This window comes from Aspergillus fumigatus, chromosome 1, assembly GCF_000002655.1.
Source record: "Aspergillus fumigatus Af293 chromosome 1, whole genome shotgun sequence".
Lineage (NCBI taxonomy): Eukaryota > Fungi > Ascomycota > Eurotiomycetes > Eurotiales > Aspergillaceae > Aspergillus > Aspergillus fumigatus.
The window spans coordinates 1310395-1330306 of NC_007194.1; the positions used below are offsets into that span (position 1 = coordinate 1310395).

The following is a 19912-nucleotide window of genomic DNA, read 5'->3' on the forward strand; positions in this document are numbered from 1 at the left end:
AAAAATAATATGGCGGTATGATTCACCTGCACGACACCTGTACATTTCGCATGTCCAATCTCTACCCTTCCCCCCAGGAATCTTGACTTCCTACCCATGTATTCCATACGTCCACAAAACATATCGTACACCGCTTCTCCACAACATCCGTCTACTGCACAGTTCTTCTGCAGTACTATACTGTCGGTGGGATGCTGATAACTTACCGACAGCGACAATAATGCACCGCATACCCGAAAGTCAATGGCTCGGCTGCTCGCTCGCTAGTGTCCCATGACCTGAGAACAGATCGAATCCCTACACCGATTGAGCATGCATACAGAGTAGATGACCTGGATCTTCGCTTGTCGGACATACCGACTGTCAACGGTGAGATTTTCGGGTCTAGAACTTCTCTAACCCCACGTTAACCTGGGGGCGCTCAATAATGAGACCGCTAGACGCGTCTCAGCTTTTTCCTGATGACCCTCTCTTTGCTTTTCCTGGAGTCCCGTATCATGTGACAGACTAGACCTTGAGACAGGTATGAAGAGACAGACCGAAAGGTTAATCAGAGATATACCGGCAGGACACATGAAGTGACATCCCTCGACTAACAATGGCATTAACAAGGACTCATGATCAGCTCCTTTACAGGGTTACCTGCCCCCGAGGTGTACAAAGTATCTACTTGGAGTTTCTCACAATATATTCAATCACTTCAGTCCAAACCCTTCGCTGTTCCCCACCGCTTCCCAGAGCATCCGCTCCAATTTTTCCCGCGTGGGATATCGATACAGGCCTAGCGTGTTGAAACACGTTCGTGCGATCGGATACCGCGACGCATCGTCTCCGAGGCACGCCAGCCGGATCGTAAGACTTGTCGCCCCCATGGCCGGTATCCGGTCACTGCCTGTAATGAACGAAAGAATCTTCCTCTGCGCCTGGGGATCGGTATTCTCGAAGAATTCCCAGAACCACCGAACAACTGGAATGTTCTCCGGCCGGGGATGAGACCAATTGTCGTATGTCGCAACCGCTCGAAGCGACGCGACGTCCAGCGCTTCGTCCGAGCCGCGAACAAGCAACTCGATTTCCTCGGGTCGGAACAGCGAGAGCGCGTTGCCGCCACACACAGTAAAGAACCCTCTTTTGAAAGGCTCAAATTGTCGAGTGACTGCTGTGTCTAGCATGTAGTGAACATACAAATCCACGAATTCCCGTCGATTCGCATTGGTGACCGGTCTCGTTTCGCCTCCAGGGCAGAGAGGCACCGCAACAGCCTCACCATAACGATCGACGTGGGCCACAAAGTCATAACAGAATGTATCGGCAACATCTCCATCAAACTCCAAAAGAGCCCGGAGTCCTTTGGCAAGTGCAGGCCGGTACTCTGCCAGGTCATCCAAAGTACATCTGTAGTTCGACCGGGCACTTGAAGGTTGCGGCCCGCTGGTCTGCGGAGCAGCTGCCAACAGCTTTTTGAAGGCAAACGGCGGAAGAGCAATGTCTAGGATCGTTGAATTATAGATAGCCAGTCCAAGAAGCACACCAACCAAGAAAAATTGCTCAGATGATTCGAAGCAGTAGGGATTGAAATAGCAGAATCGGGAATCCTCGTCATACAGAAAGAGTCCTGTATCAATCAGCTCGAGCTCTCTGTTTTGGCGTGCAACGCCGTCGACATACCGTGATGAGGGTCAAAAATTTCCCGAACAAGCAGAAGAAACCACTCTTTGCGAAGTCCTCCCGCATCAACACCCTCTTCGCCAACAAACTCAATGCGGAGGCCCTTTTTTATCTCTTCTTGGTTAGAACCCACCACTTCGCTGACACTTCGAAGACTGTCGTCAACCAGACAATCTCGCCGGACCTTCAATACGAGATACTGACTTATCGCCTTTCGACTCAGTATACTATTGAAGAATGCCTCCCGAGCTTTGACTTCCATCTGGCGACGAGCGTCATGCTCCATTATATGTATTTTCGCCCAGATACTGAGGAAGTAAGGATATTGACAAAACGAGAACTTGGCCATTTTTGACTCCCAGGCTTCGAAATCCGCCACAAGATCAGAATAATCCAGCAGTGTATTGTAGAAGGCACTGATCGGGACCTTATGTCCTCGGCGATTTGCCGCAGCTCTATTTGCCAAGGAGCCTGCTTCCTGGCCAAATGCTGCATCTGGCTTCCGAGCAGCACTCGTATTGTTTGCTGTGAATAGCAGAGACATCACTCTTGCTGCCGCCCGGATCTGCCAATCATCTCCGTACACCACGGGCTTAATCCGCTTGTCTTTCGCTGGCTTGCTGGGGCCTCTACCATTAATTGCAGCGTGCAGTTCCGCAGGAGTATTCCCAGCTGCACTACTGAAGCTGGGTACTAGACTGTTATCATTTTCGATGGCCTCGCTGCGTTTCCGTCCTTGCTGCCGGCTAAGACGGTAAGTCACGAAGCTGCCCACCAGGTCCACTAATCTTTCAAACTGTCCAGTAGGAAGGCGTGAAAACCAGGAGACGAGATAGTGATGGCAATCGTTGGGCAAGTGTGCCATTAAGCCCAGTATGCGCTTGACGATGCCAAAATGATGGCCTGGAGGTCCACTGCAAGGCGCAGAAGGTCCCAATTGTTCTTTGGGGGAAGGTCTAGCATCACGGAGCGGTATCCTCTCACGACTCTCCTTTGGATGGGATGGCCGCCTGCCACCTTGGGATTGGGTGAGATTGACATGTGGCGAGGAAGGGCTTGAGGGGTATATCAATGGATTAACGAGGAGTATCAGAAGAAACCGTATCTCTTCTGGTTTGTGTAGTGGTCGTCGTGGCCGCTTGACCAGATTTTCCGTAGCTTTGAGAAAGGTCCGGTGAAGATGTAGACGTGATTCTGTAATATCTCTCTCAATCGCGCGCATGTCCACAGAGTCCCATAGCTTGCTCCACCCGTGACCTTCTTGGCCGCGCTCATCAACCGGCCTCATGGCTGTCCAGCGCTCGACCCATGACGAACCAGCCGTCATGATCAGATGATACCACTCTGCCAATTGGGACCAATTGATCCGCGGGCTCCTAGAAGTAACTGCTTTGGAAGGATTTGAAATTTTCCCTTTCGAATGTGAATGGCCGAGGCCATAGTTTGGGTCCCCGTCATTCATCCACCAAGAAGAATTTTCGGCTAGGTCTCCAATCAAAAGGGTCTTTGCGTCGATCTCAAAAGCTGGATGCGCATGAGAGAGCGCCTCATTGCTCTCCATCTTCGGTTTTGGGGCGCTATGATCAGGACTGGCGTTCTCGGCCAGTAAGGGAGGCTGTGCTGTACTAAAGGACGCATTCAAACTGTCGCAGCCTTTGAATGAAGCTAGTATGTACTCTTCTAGGGGCTTGAAGATGTAAGGGTGACTGGGTCGGTCCTTGATGTCCCGTTCAGACGGCATTCCTACTTGGCGGGGCAAGCGTTCGTCTTTGGGTGGAACCTGCACGTCCGAGTTGTTGCGACTACGTAGCCGAGGACTCCTAACGTCCGCATGTGGCGCCAAGGAGCTGGCCGTAGGCTTCAAAGGATTTGAGGCGCCGTTGAACCAATTGGGTTTCCCAGGTTTACTGGACGCAGACGAACTGCGCGCTCGAGCATCCACACGCGGTTCAGACAGTAGACCGGAGCCATGGTCATGAGTATGCGCACGATTTTCATCCTGACCCATAACCAAGGGCTTTTCAGATCGATTACCTGGTGTGAGGCCGTGAGGCATAGGCGCGTCTAGAAGCCGTCGCAAATAAGATGAAACGCAATTATCGATTATTGACCGTGTCCGTTCGACGGAGAGAGGAACCGCTGGTTCTGCAAGTTAGCCCAGATCAACTGTAAGAGCTTCCAGGTTAGCACCTTTTCTTGGTATGGACAGACCAGTCATCCCATCCTTCCCTGAGATGCCTTGACCCCCTGAATCCTTCGAAGTGTACGGTTCCAGATCATTTACAGTCAAACACTCCGTGCACCGAAAAACCTTTAAACCCCGCGGCCAGCGAACAGTAGAGTTGCATGTCATGCATTTCCCTGTTGAGGTCGACTCTCCACCCGGCAACGGGCGTGAGGAGCCTTTTCTGGGGCTACTAGAAAGAACATCGGGCAGATGCGTCACCTCAATGTCGTCATCGTCGGAGTCAGAGTCTATGAAACCCGGGTTCGGGTTGCGTCTCCTGCCGCCAAAGGAGGACGGAAACGGGTGACTGATCGAACGAGAATGACCTCGATGGTGGGGAGGCGAGGTCGCCGGGTTGCCGGTCATCGTCGGCAGGATCGGCACATCGTGATGGATGTGGCGCTGTGCACTCCTCTCTGCTGAAGAAGAGAGAAGGGCGGCGTTGGGATAGACAGTTGAGGAGTTCAGAGTCGGGGGAAGAGGCTGGTTATACGCGGACCGCGACGGCATAAGGGCGCATTAGCTTGTGTATATCTGGAGACTGTCTGAGCCGGAACAACTCCAGGCGTGAAATGATTGCTTCGTATGAAGTAGTCTAGAAGCAGATGCAGGTTAATTCTAATAGGCCTGGTAAAACTAGGTACTGCACAAGTGTCGTCTGATCAATGGGAGTATGTGCAAGAATCACAAAGATGCTTCTTATAGATAGAAAGGAGACAACGTAGGTACTAGGTAGATAGGAGATGAAGGAGGTTTAAACTGGGTCGGATCCTGCCGAAACAAACCTGGAACAGATCGACTGAACCAAGTGACCTCAGGAACCAAAAAGGGAACCGAAAGAAGAAGCCGCAATTGATGCAACACTAATGATGTGATAACGTAATCGGTAAGCGAGCGGATCACGCAACCGAGCGGATCACCATACCATAGAATTTGGCCGCGGCCGAAATTGGAGGCTATTTTGAACCCCTAAAACATGATTTTATTACTAAATCTAGTTATTCTTGCGCTGCGGACATTGCAATCGCCTATGGCCTAGAATATGGCAGTCACTGCAGCGTGGGGGTGCCCGTTGAGGGCGTTGTTCTGTATCTACTACCTGCTCTGGAGGGATAGTTGGGATAGCTTCAGCAGCCTGATCCCTGCGTTGAATGATCTCCTGCCCTTCCTGGATAGATAATCCCACTGCAGTTTCTATCTGCCGCCTAGATCGCTTCTGCTTTTGAAGGTGCTTTTCATGTGCAGCACGTAGATCATGATTTTCCTTTGCAAGAAGGGCAGCGTTATTCATTGCCATCTCACACCCCTTGATAATCTGACCTAGCACAGCCTTTGTAGGGGTAGGAGGGCTGTATGTACGCTCCCTAAGTAGCTTCTTAAGCGTAGTTTCCTGCTTCTTCAGCTGCTTGAGATTGTAAGGTGTTTTTGGGACAGAATTAGTTGATCGGCTGCCTGGTGGTGTAGGTGTTCTAAGCTGGATATTAAGCTGACTGAGCACCCGATCTGGATTCAGTGGTATTAATCCAGTTGCTGAAAAGCCACTTTTAATATTATCTGCTGAAAAGATTGCCGTACGAGCTTGTGGATAGGCCTCAAGGAAATCAAACTTGTCAATATGGTTGAAACCAAGCCGCATCTTATCCTCAATCAAGCGGCCATACGCACGCTTAAGAGGAGAGAAACAGCCAACATCTAGAGGCTGGAGGAGATGTGATGAATGTGCAGGCATGCAGATTGGAATGATATCATTCTCAGTGCAGATTTGATCAAACTGTGGTGTTAGATGGCTCCCATGGCCATCAAGAATTAATAGTCGATATCTACCAGTTGTACGACTGGTAGTAGCAGGAATAAAGACTTTTTGAAGCCATCGTAATCCAATCTGATCAGTCGTCCATCCATTCTCACTGACCTCGATCCGCCAGTCTGCTGGTAAGGCTGTATCTTGATACCAGCCCTCAATATGGACCTTTCCCTTGAAGATAATGCATGGTGGAAGCACCCAGCCAGTAGAGTTAATACACTCTATAGAGGTAACCCATTCGCGGTTCCCTGGCTGGATAAGGAAGGGCCGACTAAGCATCTCAGCTCTTGTAACTACCTTAGCAGTAGCTACTAAGCCCATTGCAAAGCCAGTTTCATCAAAGTTGTAGATATCTTCCAGTGTAATCCCATGCTGCATTATTGTGATCTGGACACGATTGAACCATTCCAGGATAATCTTTGGGTCTTCACATTTAGCACGCTGGTGGTTATAGCGCCTAGAGAATCGGGTTTTGATCTCATCATGCCGATTAATGAAGTTATATACCCATTTCTCTCCAACAGTCTGGGTAGGAGTTGAACCACGCTGCGCAAGCAGGATATTCGCCATTTCTCGTACATGGGACGGTCGGGGAGCCGCTCCACGTTGATCCATAGATAGAATCCATCTAATAAGTGAATCCTCTTCATTCTGAGTCATTTTATGGCCATTTGCGCGTAATTCAGCTCGAAAAGTATGCCCCTTTAGGCGCCGCTGGAGGGTAGTATAAGGCACATTATAGACACGCGCAGCTTCACGAATATTGAGAATTTCCTTATTTTTCAAAGCTGATACTGCAAGTAGGACCCTTCCCTCCTGCTCAACTGAATTTTTTGAGTTTATACGCGCTTTTGGTGGCATAGTGGCTGGCTGAGCACTGCAGCTTTTGAAATAGAAGTCAAAACACGTTTGGTGATCCGCTCGGTTGCGTGATCCGCTCGCTTACCGATTACGTTAGTTGGGTGATTGATGAGTAAGAGGGCGATTAGTCAGGGGCAGTGAGAGAAAGCGGTTAATACCTTATTAATGCACCTTGAGCTGCTTTGAGGCTAGAAGTGTGAGCTTCAGACCACAGGGAGCCAGTATCAACAAATATGCAGTTTCCAAAGATCTCTAAAACCACCAAAGATAGTAATAGGCATTTTGGAAGTCCGAGAAAGAAACCGGGATGAAAGAAAATATCAACTGACGATGTCTTACCAACTCTGGCGGCAGCCTAATGGACCATGGTTATGGGGTTTGACCCGCGCCTTAGGCGCTGGTCTTGGATGTGACGCTCGGATGTCACGAACTGCTGCTATTTTGGGCGCTGGAGCTCTAACTAGTCTCACAGTCTCTGACGACTTGTGCTAAGTAGTATCTAAGTTAACCAAAGACCATGTTCCAGGTAGCTGCAACGTCAGCATTTCCGAACGTCTTCCACTTGCGGCTAATCAGCGTCAAATTGATAATTTACAACGCCGGCAGGGGATGTCAATTACAACAAGTTGGAAATTGACCTTGGGTCTACATTTAGCCTACCAGTGCACTACAAGTTGCAGGAAGCGTCCTGAACAAAGAAAAGAGTCGTCGTACTTCGTTAAGGGAATCATAGAAAGAAACAGAGAGAAAAAGGTTTTTGCTAACATCCGATCCGAAAGATCTGTTGCATTAGGCTCGCACCCTGATGATTCAATGACAAAGTCATAGAAGCGAGTTTTCGCCGGATTAAACACATCCTCGAAGAGAGAGATTTTCCATAACCACCGACCCCCATGAACACCCAATTTTCTACATCTAACGGTATCTCCAGTAGCTCTGGGTGTTGTGGATCTTCCAGGTGTGACGGCGGCCAGCACGGGTGTTGTTGTAGCGGTGACCCTTGTTGATACCACGGGACTTCTTGCCGGTGGCAGTGAGACCACGGCTCTCGCGGTGCTGTACAGAAAATGTTAGCAAGAGCGTCGCAAATCTCCCAGAATCGCGCCGAGTTGCACGAGCGCTGTAGACGAACCTTGTGGACAGCGTTGCAGATCCAGTTGATGCGGGGATCGCGGCGAATAGCCTTGTGTTGGGGGTCAACGAGGATGACCTCGTAGTACTTGTAGGTGGAGTCCTGGTTGATCCAGTAGGAGTTCAGGACACGCAAGTTGGCGCAGCGACGACCGACACGCTCCTCAGCGGTGGCACGCAGAGCACGCTGATACTTGAGCTGGTTAACACCCATGTTTGTGGGCTTGCCTGAAGACGAAACCATAGTTAGTCCCAACTTCTCCCACATTGAGAAAGATCCTGAATGCGCAACATACCGTAGGTGGCACCCTTGGGCACAGGCCTCTTGCGGCCACCACGTCTCACACGGACACGGTAGATAACATAGCCCTGCTTGGCCTTGTAGCCGAGACGACGAGCCTTGTCGGGGCGAGAAGGACGGGAAGCACGGTGGATAGCGTTCAGTTGACGGAGCTATATTGATGCACTCTCAGCAAAGTTCAACGAGTGTATAGCAAGACAACACAAGCCCAAATATAACTTGTCTTGTGTGCCACATCCACATCATCCGCCGGCGGGAAAGAAAAGCAAGATTTGTGACGAAATTTGCGATCTTCGAAGCCGAGCCCAGCAACACCCAGAATCAAAAAAAAATCTCTTTTTTCGAGGGTATCCTATGGCAAAGCAAACGAGGTTTTTTTCACCTCCCGGCGGGATGTCAAATGTTCGAAATTGAGGGGGGGATTCTCACCTCCCAGCAACGGACACGCAGCAGGAAGCGAATCACGTCGGACTGCTTCTTCTTTTGGATCTCTTCCACGTACTTGAGGGCACCCATCTGGAATCAATCAGCTTTGATGAATCGGACAATTGCGAATGAATGAATCGGATTATTGGAATTAATTCAAGCCAATTCTATCGCAATTTTAGGGACGCGAAAACGCACCTTGTCGGCGTGGCAGGTCGTCGGTTGTCGTCGATGTCGCTCTGGAAAGATTGAAGGGAAAGATGATCTCTTTTGCGAGGTGTTGTGTGTGGGACGCTAGCAAATTAGGCGAGCGCGAGGCAAACCGCATCCACCAACCAGCTTTATCGCTAAACCCTTACCGATGCCTAAGGTGTCAATATCGGACCAGAAGTCCTCCTTTTCCTTAAGGCCACAAGGCAACAACAGTTGGGTGCAGTTTGGGCACGTGCCACATCACTGCCATCACTGCCTAGGAGTGTACGGAGCAGAGGCGAAGTGTATCAGTGTGCTTGAACAATTTCATTCCTTGTCTAAATGTCGAGTTCAATCTTATTACCAGTGGTAAAAAAATTTCAATATTCTTAAATTCTCTGTTTCGCAAGGAAAAGGAAAACGAAAAGTTTCTCAACTGTCCCAACCCTGCAAACCATCACGACTGCACCAAAGTCATTCGGAGCTATCATTGTGGCACCGTATACATAACAGGACAGTAATATGGCAATGAATGTGAGATGGCACGCAAGAAGCAACTGTAAGTAAGGTCGTGGAAGGAAGCGACGAAGAGAACAAAGCGCAAGTGCTGATGTACAGCTGCTTGAGTGTAGTCGGAAATGTAATCAGAGAAAGCCATCAATTCATGAGTTGAGGTCTATTAGGTATCGGCATAGAGACAGATCGTAAATCTTTTTAGCAGATCCGTCACGCAATTTTTCTAGAGTGTTGGAAGGAAATGAGAAAAACAGACGAGAGAGGTTGGAAAGAAACGACTGAAGAATTGGGATTCACCGAATAAAGAACATTTTCGAAAATAGGTGAAAACCCAACAGGAACATGGAGACGGAGAAGAAATGTATAGTGTGCATATCATTTCACCGACTCAACAGCGATCATGGTGTACAAGAAACAGTAATACCTTGAGTCAAGGGTACGATGGTTTTTCGTTCAAGATCCAAGTGACAAACCCTGGAACCGGGTGGTCCAGTCATTTGGCGCATTATGAACTCGAGACGGACCACTGCCCACGCCTGGGCTATGCGCGGCATAGTCGACATAGCTGGTGTCTAAGGTCCCACCATAAGCGTTTGGTGGGTATGGGGAGAAGGGATCGGCACTGGGTGCAAGTTCACCAAGGCCGGATTCAGGCTGTCGGGCACCATGGGGAAAAGACTGATAAGGATCTATGTAGGTGCTGCGGAGGGGGCCAATCTTATTGCCCACCGTGTCTCTGCCAACATCCATACCGTCTCGAGCTGCGCCGTACACTCGGCCGTCGGCATTTGCAACACCTCCCGGAGGTGGCAAGCCAGCAGTTGGCGGAGTCACAAAGGATGCTGGATTGATTGCTGACATCCAGATCCTGGTCTTGTAGATCTTGAAGAGATCAGTCACAAGAGAGTTGAAGTTGATGTACGAATCCGCAAAGTAATAGAAAGTGAGTTTCTTCCAATCCCTGTTGTCGCAATTAGTACCATGAATTCGATGGCCCGAACGTACTCCTTACATTTGAAATTCGGCATCAAGAATCTCCATGTTGAGTCTGTGCTCGGCAACTTTCTGCTGACAAACACGCTTCGCTTTCGCTTCGTTGCCCTCTTTGTCGCGGAGCGTCAGGATCTCGTGGTTCTGCGCAAGTCTCTTGATGAGTTTAGGCTTGATATCTCCTGCTAAATCCTGCACACCATGCGGACCATGAGGACCCATGCCACCGATAGTGCTTCTTCCACTCAAGGCTGGAACACTCCCAGTCACGTTCGCAGTTCCGTTCTGGCCTTGCCGAGAGAACATCATCAGCCATTTGTAGTGTTCCTCTGCATACTGCTGTTTCAGCTCCCGGGCTCTCTGCAAGGATACATTTGCATGCTGGATAGTGCCTAAATCCGTGCCACGATCCGCTTCAACAATAACCAAGTCACCGGGTTTCACCTGCAAGCCAGTGTCTTCTTGGATGTAGAAAACGTCAGCACGGTGGCACTTAAAAGTCACGATATACAGAAGCTGATTCTGATGGCCATGTGCAAGACCAGACTGATGGCGGCCGTAAGCGTTTGGCATCGTATAAGCCTGGTGAAGCGAAGTAGGAACTGCAGAGGGTCCTTCGGCAACACGAAGAGCTTGGTCGCGAGCAAAGTAGGATTCTGCAAATTGACGAGCTCGTAAATATTCCATTTCCATTTCATGTTCCTCGGGACGAGAAGCCATATGCAGACGGTGATACTCACGATTCTGGCTTTGGGCATTTGAAAGGGAACTATCACTGATATTCGCAAGGTGGTCTTCCCGATCTCCCATTCCAGCCCGGGAAGTGGTCGCTACTTGAGAGTCGCCAGAAACAGAAGCGTGCCGAATGGGAATATCTGCAAACGAGTGTCGCCTGCTCTGAGGAATATCGGCGAGGCTGCCAAATCCAAGAGAAGTCTGCCAATTCGCCTTACGAATACTTTCCAGCGCACGGTTCTCAAGAGGGTTGAGAGTGGAAGGCAGCTGCTTCTCGAGGTTACCCGAATGCTCGGAAAACCTTCTACGCAGGCTGCTGTGAATGTTGCTATAACCGGTCATGTCGCCCACTTCGTCGAGATCCTCCACAGCAAGATCTGTTTCCTCGGGGACGGTACCGCGAATTCGATGGAGGTTGCGCAAGTTGCTACCAACTGCATACCCACTGGCAGTGGAAGCAGAGGACATGGCGCGATCTCTAAGTCTGTTATCCAATTGACCTGCAGCCTGACGCAGAATTGCATTCTCCCGTGAGAGTTGCTCAATTGTGCGGGCCTGGTTCGCCGAATAAGCGTTGAGACTACCGTCGGAACTGTTACCGCTACCGCCATCGTCATCATCCTCACAAACCCGACCAAGAGTGGCAGGGTCATGACCGAGTTCTCCAAGGAGGCTTGGCCGAGACGATCGGTGTTGCAGCGCGGAGTATTGTCCAGCATTCCGAACACGCCCACCTGAAAACGGTGCCGCCGACTTATTGGCCATCGTGTTCAAGTACTCTGGATCCATCTGCCCCACAGAGTAAGACTGCGAGCGATAGGTCTTTGGGGTGGGGTGAAGCGGGATAGAGAACGGTATCGCCGACTCTCCAGATGTAGTGCGGGCAGTGGGACTCAACAACTCATCCGAAAAATAGTTGTTAGCAGCAGACGCATTAGACATCGTAGGCGACGGGACAATCTCTGAGAGTCGGGGTGGCGGCTCTTTTCTGGATTCAGAATTCCAAATGCCTGTGCCCCATGTGAACGAACTGTTTCCGACGTGGTTCCAGTTCATCGGGCTGCTCAATCCAGGACTTGTCCCTGAAGGCCAGCCGGTGTGGTCGGTTGCGGGACTGGTCGGGTTAGAGGCACCAGTGCCTGAAATCAAGGAACCAGTAGTCAAAGACACCTTTCTCGGCATATTAAGAGGAATCTCGTTCAGCCATGAAGTACGGCGAGTAGGTTTTGGTGCAGAAACAGCTGCAGATGTCGACTGCAGATGCGAGTGGTCTACGTCGTCATCTGAGGATGCCAGAGCTTCCGAATCGGGAGTCGAGCGACGGACTCCAGGATGGGTTTTTTCAAGCCTGACTGACGCATTGGACACTGCTGGTGGGTCGGCAGGTTTGGATTCCTGCGTGGACTTTTCAGACGATGTGGCCATATTGTCTTGTAAGCTCACCCGTATCTCAAACCGTAGATTGTGAGAAAGGTTGAATCACTGGTGACAGTGCAGTCGTGACTGAGACTCTAGGGATTGAAACAAGCAGGTCAGCAGGAGCCAACTAAAAAAAGCTAGCAAGTAGACGAGATGAGTAGGAGCCCAAGGTCAGTTATCCAGAACGAAGCCCTAACCAAACACTTCGGGCCGGACAGCAACATCAGATACAAATAAGGAAGTCCAAACCAAGGGGTTGAGTGAAATACATGCACCGAGGCTTTGTGACGTATGAGGACGGGGTGAGGTCTTTCAGGTGCAATGTAGAAGATATTGACTTACTGAATCTGATAATGATGATGCTTGGATGCAGTCAGAGACGGAGAGAAGTGATTTTGATTCCCAACGCCACTCTGTGTGCAGCGCTGAGCAGTAAAGCAGCACAAGGTATTCACTAGCAGAAGATATGAACCAGACCAACTCTTGTATGGTCAACTTTAAGAAATAAAACAAATAAGAGGATAAGCCCTATTGACTCTGCAAATGAGCTGAAGGAGCGTTGGCTCTGAGAAGGAGCTTCGGTGACCTTAGCAGAATATGAGCTTGTTGCATGATAAGTTAGTTCAAAGATGCACCAGTTGAAGCGTCAAATGAAAATGAGATGAAGCACGCATAGCATGAAGATAATGTTCAGGTCAGATACGCAAAGAATGGCAGGGTAATAGCAGACAGACGCATGGGATAATGTCTATACTGAGCCACACGAAGGGAAGTAGATTGAGGTGGCGATTATTGAAAGCTATGGAAGGTTCAACGCCAAAGGACCTCTCAGCCGGGGCTCAATGATATGGACTATTCAGCCCAAATCGAGAAACAGCCAATGAGATCTGGGTCCAAGGGTCTGTGGCAATTTTTGGCACCAGTCGGCCCAAGGAACAGTACGATGATGGTAGCTTTCCACCCAATGACCACTTTCAAGGATAAGAAGTAGAAAAAAAGGGGGGGAAGGGTTCGGCTTGCTTTTACACCCGTATGCCTCACTGCGGTCGACGTGATCGACCACTTAATTGCGACACACTGAAGATGGGATGCAGTAAATCGCGGTTGGAGCTCTGCCAGGCGAAGATGCAGACGCCCCAGGAGAGGCCACGATACAGAGAATCATGCCGCATGAAAACTGATGGGGTTTTTTTGTGGGGATTGCGGGGTGTAAAATGGGGTATAAAGTATGACACTGAGAGTCAACACATACCGTAGAAGTAAACAATTTACAATTCCCCCTTTAAACGTAGAAACCTTTATGGACGTGGGTATCACTGGCACTTCTCAACGAATACAAAAGGCAGATTAATTTCGTGAACAAGTCTGTGTGAGCGTTTCCGAGGTATGAGCAAGCTTCCGACATATCAAGATGTCAGAGACTTACCAGTCTAGAGTAAAAAAGACTCCTTTATTTTCTATCCAAACCCAAACGAAGCCAATCCCTCAACGATGAAAGAACGTTGTGGTCCGTAATCGAACTGAAATAAACAAGGCGACGAAAGAAGCTACCAGGCTTCCGGTCTGAATGAGCAGAGAAGTTTGCAGCGAAGGCGTTGCGCGAAGATGGAGTCTCAGTTGTAGATCGTCCTTCAACGCTTGCCTAGAAACAGTGGGCTCTTTTCTCTTTCTGATAATTTCGTTATTTTTTTTTTTTGGACACTTTTTGGTCGGGCAGAAATTTGTCCACAGAATCTATAAAGTAGTAGGATCGAAATCGCGACAGGGTCGATGTCGCACTTGGCGCAGTATTGGATATTAAAGATGTGGTGCGAGGGTGGTAGCGTGACCTCGGATGACGTTGTGGAAGCACTCTTGACGCCTGAATTGTGGGCAGATCTGCTTAGGAGCAGCGCATCTTGGAAGGAATGAAGTGTGAGGACTGCGATCGCCTATTGATGAAGCTATTTCCGTAACGATTAGATAGGATATAAACAATAGGTGGTTACGAAAAGAAGAGTGGTGATCTTACTGCTTTGGCGCGGAGGGGAATGCGTTAAGGCGGAGTGGAAAAGTGGCGCAGGTATCGTGAGGACGGGGTTTGTGGTGAACAGTCGGAAATGTAGCTGAGTAAAGGTTGATTCGACCGGTGTAGTCGATCTAGAATGCGGTAGTCGATGCAGGGGATTGAAGGTTACGTTGTTCGGTGTCCCAGATTGGAGGGGATATTAATGGAGGGAGGAAGAATGAGACCGACATAGGACATAGGATGTACGGAGTAGAGGAAGGACCGAGGAAAGGAGAAGAAGATATGAAAAGAACACGGGCGAAGAGACAGACAAGGAAGAAGAATCGAAAGAAAAGAGGAGTAAGGTTGTACACCCCAGTCAAGTTGCAGGTCTAAGGGAGGTACTAAGTCATCCAAAAGTAGAAGAACCTAAGGGAAGGTAACTTAATGTAAGTAGACTAATGAAACTCAGGCCACTTTTGGGCTTTTTTGGGTTTGGGGGTGACAAGAGGACTAGATCGAGCCACGGGTCGGGGCACCGAGAAGTGGCGCAGAGATTGATCTTTTGTCTGGAGAAACTCATTAAGTACGGCTCTTCTACTTTGCAATAAATCGGGGCTACCTTATATGGGTCCGTCAATAGAGTCTCTATTTCCGAGCTAAGCCGATGAAGACTGTATTGTTTCTTTGTTACTGAAGATGATTTTTTGATATCTATAATATCCACCCTGGACTCAATCTGGATACTCCATAATCGGATTTATATGCTGAAGAGGAAGATGGCCGATGGATTACCTTTCCTATTCGAATTAGCCTCCTGACAAGAGAGATCAGGTAAGATTACAGTGAACAGACCGACTCGCCAATGACTGCAATCATATTGCTAATATTAATAAAGTTCCTATATCTAGTACGATCATGATATTCTCTCCTGTTGCCGAACTGACCAACTGTTGGTTGATCGCAAGGTGATCGCACTAGTCAGTTGTTGAGTAGGTACGGAGTACCCTAGCAGTATAACAGTGACAGGAGCTGGAAAATGGGCAACCACTGGATGGCATTCTCTCAAGCGGGTCCTTGGCGGGTCTCTGGAGGTCAAGCTGACGATCGTCCGGGGGTACGAAGTTGCAAGTGGCGCATTGGGATTTGAGAGGAAGACGATCCAGTCGCCCTTTGACTTGGTCTTAAATGACTCTCGAGTTTAAAATATGTGTGGCCTTTAACTTCCTAACCTGTCTGTCATTCTTGTGCCTGATGTAGACGATGTTCTTACAACAGCCACATGCGAGTGAAGAGCAGGGTTGACACCTAGTCTTTTGTGCCTTTCCCTTTACGAAAGAAGATTCTAGATCCGACAACAATACATTTTACTCCGTTATTACTCGACCCAAACAGCTAATACTGTCGTTTATGTCAAGAACTCAAGGGTTGGAAGCATGAATAGTGCATTGGGCTAATTTCGAGCAATGCGGAGACAGCTGCTAGCCTGACCGATAAAAATTGTGCTTAGGTCACGTTCATTTTATTTCCTCCCGAGACTGTCAAAGTTATATCAATGTCGACCAATTGCATTAAGGGCAGTGTAAATTGATATACCTTCTACGAGGGACAAGGGACCAGAAATGTACTGGGATTGAGAGTTTCTACCTTCATTCCATCTTTCCACGCATGTGGGGTTGGAAAACATGTACTGAGGTAGTACCTTACATATATGGAAGGCTGGGTAGAATCAGGTACTCCGTAATTCTGTTATTTTCTCTAGTAGAGACTAAAGTGTTGCAGAGATGGTTTCCTCAACGCGATTAGATACTTGTCAACGTCATTCTACCTGGTTACACTCGGACCTCCATTTAGCTGGTTCCATGAAGCAAACATCTCTTTACAATGCGGAGTGGAGCAACTCTGAGACAACTGGCACAACACAAAATCTCCTCATTCCTCGACAAAATGGGCACAAAGCCTTCATCTTATATCCGAAGACAAACTACATCCGTCAATTCTCGCGTCCACCACTACTGCAGGCCATTTGTCGACATTGTTGTGCGTGAGAGCAGTGGCCATCGGCTTCTTTTACTGTTGAGCCCAAGTTCTTGAGTATTTTGACGCCGATTTGTCGGTGGTGCTGCACTGCGGCCCACTTGCCCACTTGCCCCCTCTTATGCTACAGCCTTTCAACCTACAGGATGGTCTGTTGAAATCAATTGCGGAGAGAGCTTCCCGCGCATTGGACCCATCCAGCCATCATCCAGGGCCGTACTCCATATACACTACAGTACTCAGCCAGACCGTAATGAGTGCGCCTTCATCTCTGAATCTCTAAAAATGCCTGCTTCTTGGCCATGTTCTTGTCCTTACCTAGCCCGTGTCAACTGACTGCTGTCAGATACTAGTACCTGACCAAATTGCCAATCATTGGTGGTAACAATTAGCTCCTATTCAATGTAAGCATCATAGGGTAGTAAAATAAATCTCTGATACGATGGAAAGCAACCAGACTCAGCTTTTATCCGTGGTTACAAGCTACTGAGGCCCCTTCCTCGCCCCCTCGTTGACGGTGGCCAAGGATACGCTGTAATGGGGCTCAACACCGCCCACGGATCAACGCCGTGACGTTGATTGTCGCGTTTGGTCTACTGAACATAGCGTGCGCACCTACCTTTTCTTTTTCTCCTACCGAGGCATATGGTAGTCTAAATCTGGTAGTGCTTTGGGGAGCGGATGATAGGAATTGAACATTTATCGTCATCGTCACGACACCGAGTCAACCTGAGGATGCAAGAGAGAGCCATGTTATTAACGTCAGGGCACACAAATTTGGCATCCATCACGTAGGTACGAAAAGGCCATCTAACAGCTGACAACTCCAACCCGAAACCTACATCTCCAGCAGCGAATTGCGGCTCACCCCAAGTCCCCTTCGCCAGGTCAGGCAGGCGTACTTTGCTCTCAGTGTCAAGCACCAATTGTCTGTCCAAATGTGGCATGGCGCTACTTATGATCTGGGATGGGAGACTGGAACCTTGGTCCACCCGCTCCGGCCGAAACTACACTGTGCTACATTCCATGAAAAGTTTAGGTTATACTGTCTCTTGGATGAAAAGATTAGCTCCATCAAGTTCACAGTACTTTTGTGTTTTGGAGCAACCCCGCTGATAATTGTTGCTAGGCATGAACTATCCTAGGGTGGATTACCATGGCGCGGAACATCCCTTAGGTATGCATGTTGCTCTCGGTTAACGTGAAGCTTACCCCAATAGATTTTTAGCACAGTGAAGACAAGTACAGGCTCCAGAGCCAGGTGGCGACTATGGCTATATATGACGAGTCGGTTCCTAGTCTACATTTTATCCGTTCCATCCAACTGCTAGACACTCGGTGCGGCACAGTAGACCGAAACTATATACATTCCTTCTGTTTGGTCTGCATCTAGGTGGCTTTCAAAGGGTAGCTGGTAACTACCTATGAGCAAATGGATAGGCATTATATTCGATGACCAAACGTCCTGATATGGAAGACCTACACGTTAAGTGCTTTAAAGCATCACCTGACGACGCATCACCTGATAGGTAGTACCCACTCGACGTCCACTGTCTAGACCCCCTCGATCTACGTGCCTCTGGGCTTTCACGCAGAGAAAATTACTTTGAGGTTATGACGCGAAGGTTATCACATCATTTCAAACTTGGGTTGATTGGCCACAGTGCTCATGGTAAATATATCCATTTCCAAGCTTCGAACCCTGAAGACTTACCTTGGCTGCATGATAGTCAAGAACTAGTGGTCGAATGTCAAATGCTCTCAAGCCACTTACATAGATCTTTGATATATCATTGATGTATATCTTTGTATTGTACAGGCTGCCCGGGAGAGGCAGTTGTGGATCACCAACCCAGTGGGAAGGAATGCTTTCTCAACACAAACAATGAACGTTGACAGCTGGAATAAACGACCGTTACACCGGAAACCTTGAAGAAGCATAAACAGGGACCAGTGGCCCCTACGGTGCCGTGTCCAAGGTCCCTTTGCCTCCCGTAGAAGCTGTAGCCTGAGGGCCCTTCTGCTGACGTAACTTCTCCTCAAACTTGGCGAATTCATGCATGGAGATTTCCTCTTCCTCATCCAAGACTTGCTCAACTCCCTGGACCTCCTCGATCTGTTCAGGACAAAGAAGTTAGTGCGAACCAAACATGGTAAAAGGATGAAACATACGTAGTGCATCAGCATCGACTCAATGCCATTCTTCAACGTCACAGTGCTCGAGTCGCAAGTACGGCACGCACCACGTAGCTTCAACTTCACAATGCCGTTCTCGAAGCCCCGGAGCTCAATATCACCACCGTCCTCCTGAATCGCAGGCCGGATTCTCGTTTCCAGAAGTTCCTTGATCATGCTAACAACCTCGTCATCCTCCTCGCTAAAGCTGAGAGATTCCTGCTCACCGCTCTCCTGCGCATGTTCTCCTGTCTTCTCTACCGTATTGACAATCGCCTCTCCGGATGTCACAGCCTGCGTGATAAGGCTGAAGACCTCGGGCTTGATGTGTGCCCAGTTGGCATCGCTGGATTTATTCACGGTAATGAAGTCCGGACCATAGAACACTGAAGTTACGCCATCAACGTTGAACAGGTTCGCTGCTAGCGGGGAAGGATGAGGGGGCGCAAGGGTCGATCGAGGAGAAAGATACTCAAGGAAAGACGTTGGGAACCCCTCTGGGAGGACGCGGTGATTGGGAATGAATTTCAATGCCTGAAGGAGAGTTTATCATTAGTGGTCCACATACAGATGATCGACCATGACAATCGGGACGCTTAACTCACATCAGGATTTGGAGTGTTTTCGGTCTGGATAAAAATTGTCCGCCTCGTAACAGGCAACGGTCCGTTCACCCGGGCTTGGGCAGCAGGCCGCTGATGAGGGCGCAAAGTGGGCCGGCGACGAGTCCCAGAGGCGGTGATGGCAGGTAACCTGGCAGAGTTATGGATGCTATTGTATGATCCGAGTGCTGGTCGGATGCCTTGCGACTGGATGGTGGCAGATTGCGGCGAGAATCGACTGTCTAGAAGAGCCCTTCTGAGCAATGTTGTCGATGTGCGGCTGACAGACATGTTTTGAGAAACTTCCGTAATACCCGAAAATGACTTGCGAGAAAGAATACTCCTATGCTGGAAAAGAAGAAATGATAATTGTTGTCCGGAGTTGGATCCTATTTTCCCGCATCCCAGTTTCAATCAAGCTCTGACGCAATCCTACCTTAGGTCACATGACTGCAAGGAATTCTGTCAAACTCCGGTCAATGACAAATCAGGCATAACTTGATTAAATTAGAAGAAACAGTCCAATAGGACATTAGACAATCTGGAATGCTTCATACCTCTCTGGTGAGTCTTCGCATGTAAAATATTACTCCGTATACTACTTAATATACGTCGTTACCCTATAATCTGAGTTGTATTTACGTCGTCCACAAATATTGCATCCACTTATGAATGGAGCACCACCCATTATGGTCACTCCATATACAACTGCGAATGTTAAGAGATAGTAGATGAGTCCACCACTTAAGCTCATTGAGGATCATAAACTTTCTGTCTCTGCCGGTAATCCTGAAGATGACTGTTTACTTGTCTACAGTATTCAATCATCGGCAGGATACTC

At 48.8% G+C, this 19912-nt stretch overlaps 5 protein-coding genes across 5 annotated transcripts; all 5 read right to left on the bottom strand.

Annotated features, from left to right (window-relative positions):
* Positions 1 to 695: 695 nt before the first annotated feature.
* AFUA_1G04640 (HECT-type E3 ubiquitin-protein ligase) lies at positions 696 to 4405 on the bottom strand (the record flags this gene model as incomplete). The annotated part of the gene is made up of 3 exons (XM_745120.1): positions 696 to 1615; positions 1669 to 3807; positions 3859 to 4405. 3 exons carry the CDS (start codon positions 4403 to 4405, stop codon positions 696 to 698), a joined length of 3606 nt encoding a protein of 1201 aa, XP_750213.1.
* Positions 4406 to 4889: 484 nt separating this feature from the next.
* On the bottom strand, positions 4890 to 6269 carry AFUA_1G04650 (uncharacterized protein; the record flags this gene model as incomplete). The annotated part of the gene is made up of 1 exon (XM_077803819.1): positions 4890 to 6269. One exon carries the CDS (start codon positions 6267 to 6269, stop codon positions 4890 to 4892), a length of 1380 nt encoding a protein of 459 aa, XP_077659990.1.
* Positions 6270 to 6718: 449 nt separating this feature from the next.
* On the bottom strand, positions 6719 to 8717 carry AFUA_1G04660 (60S ribosomal protein eL15). Its single transcript, XM_077803820.1, has 5 exons — positions 8617 to 8717; positions 8422 to 8508; positions 7988 to 8144; positions 7693 to 7919; positions 6719 to 7616 (listed from the first exon to the last, which is right to left on the bottom strand). Exons 2-5 carry the CDS (start codon positions 8506 to 8508, stop codon positions 7476 to 7478), a joined length of 612 nt encoding a protein of 203 aa, XP_077659991.1. The 5' UTR covers positions 8617 to 8717; the 3' UTR covers positions 6719 to 7475.
* Positions 8718 to 8918: 201 nt separating this feature from the next.
* Positions 8919 to 15096, bottom strand: AFUA_1G04670 (PSP1 family protein). Its single transcript, XM_745123.2, has 6 exons — positions 14282 to 15096; positions 13697 to 14213; positions 13523 to 13635; positions 12613 to 12872; positions 10139 to 12362; positions 8919 to 10087 (listed from the first exon to the last, which is right to left on the bottom strand). Exons 5-6 carry the CDS (start codon positions 12274 to 12276, stop codon positions 9580 to 9582), a joined length of 2646 nt encoding a protein of 881 aa, XP_750216.1. The 5' UTR covers positions 12277 to 12362; positions 12613 to 12872; positions 13523 to 13635; positions 13697 to 14213; positions 14282 to 15096; the 3' UTR covers positions 8919 to 9579.
* Positions 15097 to 17994: 2898 nt separating this feature from the next.
* Positions 17995 to 19511, bottom strand: AFUA_1G04680 (NifU family protein). The gene is made up of 3 exons (XM_745124.2): positions 19075 to 19511; positions 18467 to 19003; positions 17995 to 18410 (listed from the first exon to the last, which is right to left on the bottom strand). The coding sequence occupies exons 1-3, from the start codon at positions 19360 to 19362 to the stop codon at positions 18255 to 18257; spliced, it is 981 nt and encodes a 326-aa protein (XP_750217.1). The 5' UTR covers positions 19363 to 19511; the 3' UTR covers positions 17995 to 18254.
* Positions 19512 to 19912: the final 401 nt, after the last annotated feature.